Source organism: Pistacia vera, unplaced genomic scaffold (assembly GCF_008641045.1).
Source record: "Pistacia vera cultivar Batoury unplaced genomic scaffold, PisVer_v2 Contig476, whole genome shotgun sequence".
NCBI lineage: Eukaryota > Viridiplantae > Streptophyta > Magnoliopsida > Sapindales > Anacardiaceae > Pistacia > Pistacia vera.
Window position 1 is genome coordinate 728,942 of NW_022196308.1, and position 3,801 is coordinate 732,742.

Sequence of the window (3,801 nt, forward strand, 5' to 3'; positions counted from 1 at the left end):
TTATGATTCTCTATTCTTTATTGCTTTATTCATTATCTGATGCATATCATTTTAGAATTATATTATGTAATTTTTATTGATTTTCCTTGAGATTTAGTGATAACAGATACTGGTGTCTTCTAGGGTTGGTCATTTAGGGGGCCAGGGTCAGGGAGCTTCATCTCCAACCCTGGCCTAGGTGAGATACCATCCTCTCCGGTCTTCCCCAAGAGGGGAATGCAATGCCCACCCCTTATCATCTAACTGATCAATGTGTTCATAGGTATGCTTGTGAGGTTAGATGTATAAAATAATTTTTTTTTTTTTTTTTTTGGTAATCGGGGTGTCCGGACCAGTTTGCACATACCTCAACTAATCCTCGAAGTCCATTGAACACGTTGAGAGCTCAAAGGACTGAGTAAATCATAAAATGTGTTTGAAATAATTTCTAATATATATATATATGGATTCTGGACCGATGGATGGCATGAATTTCTCTTTTTATAATAATAATATAATAATAAATATAAATTATTATATTTTAATTAAAAAAAACGAGGATCCTATAGTACCGCCCTGGCATGTTCCAACTCATTTCTCACTAGACAATGTTGAGTTGAAATTTGAAAATACAACTCAAGTTTGAAAATAATTATTATTTATTTTATATAAATTAAAAAAAAAATCTGATTTAAACGAAACAACTGAAGACAACCTGTTTAGTTTAGGACAAACAACCCAATCCAACTCACCTAAATTTTAGCCACATTATTAGCTTTGCGATTTCGTGCAATAACTTGAATTTATCTATCTAATCCTCAACCTAATTAATAAAAAATATTTTTTGCTCTTTTATTAAAAAAATAAAGAAAATTTTCAACATGATGAACATATTCCATAGTGATAATACAGGAATAACCTTCATGTATTCATACCAAATTACAATGCCAACTTAATCTGGTTAAAAATAAGAATAAACTTTATGTCGTAATAAGTTATAATTTTTTTAGGTCCCTCGATAATCTTATCTCTACATAGTGATAATTATTTATATATTACAAAAAATATATGTTATGTTACGTTAAAGGTTTAAAATAAAATATTTATCTAAAATTATTTGAGACAATGATGCTTTACAGTTGTTACCATATCTTTTAACCTGCGAGTACGTAATGACTCGGTAGCATAAACACCTTCTTATTAAAACCAAAATATTTTTAGCTTCTCCGGCATATTTAAAACTTCTTGGCATGAAACATTTTGTATTTTCGTACTATCATCCTTAAGATTAACTTTTTCATCTTCTTGTCTAATGACAACAATGGTTTCTTCTTTAATTAAAAACATACACTACTTGTTGTTCATTTGTATAATTGAAAAAGATATTAATATCTATTTTATCAACAAAGTGAAATTGTCGAATCTAATCACTCAATTCTGCAATGACTCGTTGATTCTCTTCATTCACTTTATTTGTAATTTGTAATTCATTGACATATAATGCCTAAAACAACTGACAATTGCCGTTAGCTTCATATCAATTGACCATGCAACAACTGTATTTACAATTATATCAAGTACACTTATCTTTTTTTAGTTTCAAGTAATATTTTTACATCAAGAAAAGTAAATAAAAAATCTTAATACTACTAAAATAATTAATTAAAATCCTAATACTACTAAAATATTAATTGAAATCGTAATTGTACCATTAAAATATAAATTATAAAATTAAAAATTAAATCAATAATTTTTATAATTATACCTGTATAAACAAATTTAACAATAAAAAATAATACGAAAAAAAAAAAGTTACAAAACCCTGACCATTTTGTCGTATAATTTTCCCCTTAATCATACATTCAAACATACACCTCTTCCTCACGCGCATTCCCACCAATCACAAGTCACCCTCCCCCAATTCCCAATCAAACAAACACGTGATCTACACGTTCCAACCCTCCACGTCAACCCCCTTTGAAATCTCGATTCCCTCTTTTGATTGCAACCTCTAATATAAATTTACCATCTGATCCTCCATTTATTTATTGATTACCATCTGATTTCCCTTCATTTCATTTCCATTTCTCTCTCTCTCTCTCTCTCTAAAATTTCTTCATTTTCATTTTCTTTTGTTTTTCTCTCAACGATTTTTCACGAATCGGGCGAAATCTCCTTCCCCTGTTTCGCCTTTTGTTTTGACATGAATTTTGCACAACAATATCTTCAAATCCAACCCCAAATCTTTTTGGGTCTTTAAATTTGTCGTCTTCAATTCCTTTATTTGACGAAAAACAGATTCAAAACTCAACAAAAATCACTCATTTTGGTCTGATTATGAAGCCGATTCAACCACCACCGTCGTCTGCGTTGTCGTCCTCGTCATCTTCGTCGGGTAATAAGCGAATTCCGCGTCGGCGGTCGGACCTAACCCTTCCAATCCCGCATCGGGACACGGCTCTGGCGGTGCCGCTTCCTCTACCGCCCAACTCGGTTACGTCAACGAGTCAGAACAACAACATAGTGATGAGTTTCAATGAACTTGACCGACTCAACCGAGTCGGGAGCGGATGTGGAGGCACCGTTTACAAAGTCGTCCACCGGCCGACCTCGCGGGTCTTCGCGCTTAAAGTGATCTACGGCAACCACGATGACGCCGTCCGCCGTCAGATCTTGCGGGAGATTGAGATCCTCCGCGACGTCGACCACCCGAACGTGGTCAAGTGCCACGACATGTTCGATCACAACGGCGAAATCCAAGTCCTTTTAGAGTTCATGGACGGCGGCTCTCTCGAAGGCTTACGAATTGCACACGAAAACGTACTTTCAGATCTCGCTAGACAAGTCTTAAGTGGATTATCGTATTTACATCGCCGCCACATTGTTCATCGCGATATAAAGCCCTCGAATTTATTAATAAATTCAAGAAAAGTTGTGAAAATTGCCGATTTTGGGGTCAGTAGAATCTTGGCACAAACGATGGATCCTTGTAATTCCTCAGTGGGGACGATAGCCTATATGAGTCCGGAGAGGATCAATACGGATTTGAATCAAGGGCAGTATGATGGATACGCTGGAGATATATGGAGTTTGGGGGTGAGTATGTTGGAGTTTTATTTAGGGAGGTTTCCATTTTCGGTGGGGCGGCAAGGGGATTGGGCGAGTTTGATGATGGCAATATGTATGTCACAGCCACCGGAGGCTCCGCCGACGGCGTCGATGGAGTTTAGGGATTTTATAAGGTGTTGTTTACAGAGGGATCCACATAGCCGGTGGACGGCGGCGCAGTTGTTGCAGCATCCGTTTATATTGAGAGGAGGGGCGAATCAGGTGAATCAGAATCTTCATCAATTGTTGCCTCCACCACGACCACTTTCTTCTTAGTTTTTACTTCATTTTAATGAATGGATGAAATGGATGGATGTTAAAATCTTGATTTTGGTTTCTTTTATCTTAATTTTGTTTGATATGATCGGGCTGAGGTGGGATTTGATTTTTTGGGGGGTTTTAGATAATTGGGGTTATGGAATTAATGGGGGGAGCTTCTTCAAGTTATGGATATGGATGAATGATGAATGTCAACTTTCAATCAAATTAATCAATGAATGAATGCACCAATCTTGTCTTTTCATAAATGTTCTTCCAGAAAAAGGAATTACTGTTGAGTTTTTTTCATTTTTGTTATTAGATTTTTGATGTTATGAGATATTGGAGATTGGTTTTTGGGGGGATTGGGTTTTATTGGGTACTGAAATCTTGCCATTTTTGGTTACATTTTTGCTTTGCTCTATTCATTATGTGTTGGATTAGATTTGGCTTTTC

General features: G+C 35.5%; 1 protein-coding gene across 1 annotated transcript; it reads left to right on the forward strand.

Annotated features, from left to right (window-relative positions):
* Positions 1-2,301: 2,301 nt before the first annotated feature.
* Positions 2,302-3,391, forward strand: LOC116146331 (mitogen-activated protein kinase kinase 5-like). Its single transcript, XM_031431743.1, has one exon. The coding sequence runs from the start codon at positions 2,317-2,319 to the stop codon at positions 3,361-3,363; it is 1,047 nt and encodes a 348-aa protein (XP_031287603.1). The 5' UTR covers positions 2,302-2,316; the 3' UTR covers positions 3,364-3,391.
* The last annotated feature ends 410 nt before the right edge of the window (positions 3,392-3,801 follow it).

Bases quoted from the DNA above. Each gene is read 5' to 3' on its own strand.
- LOC116146331 (XM_031431743.1), top strand. From the start codon at position 2,317: ATGAAGCCGATTCAACCACCACCGTCGTCTGCGTTGTCGTCCTCGTCA.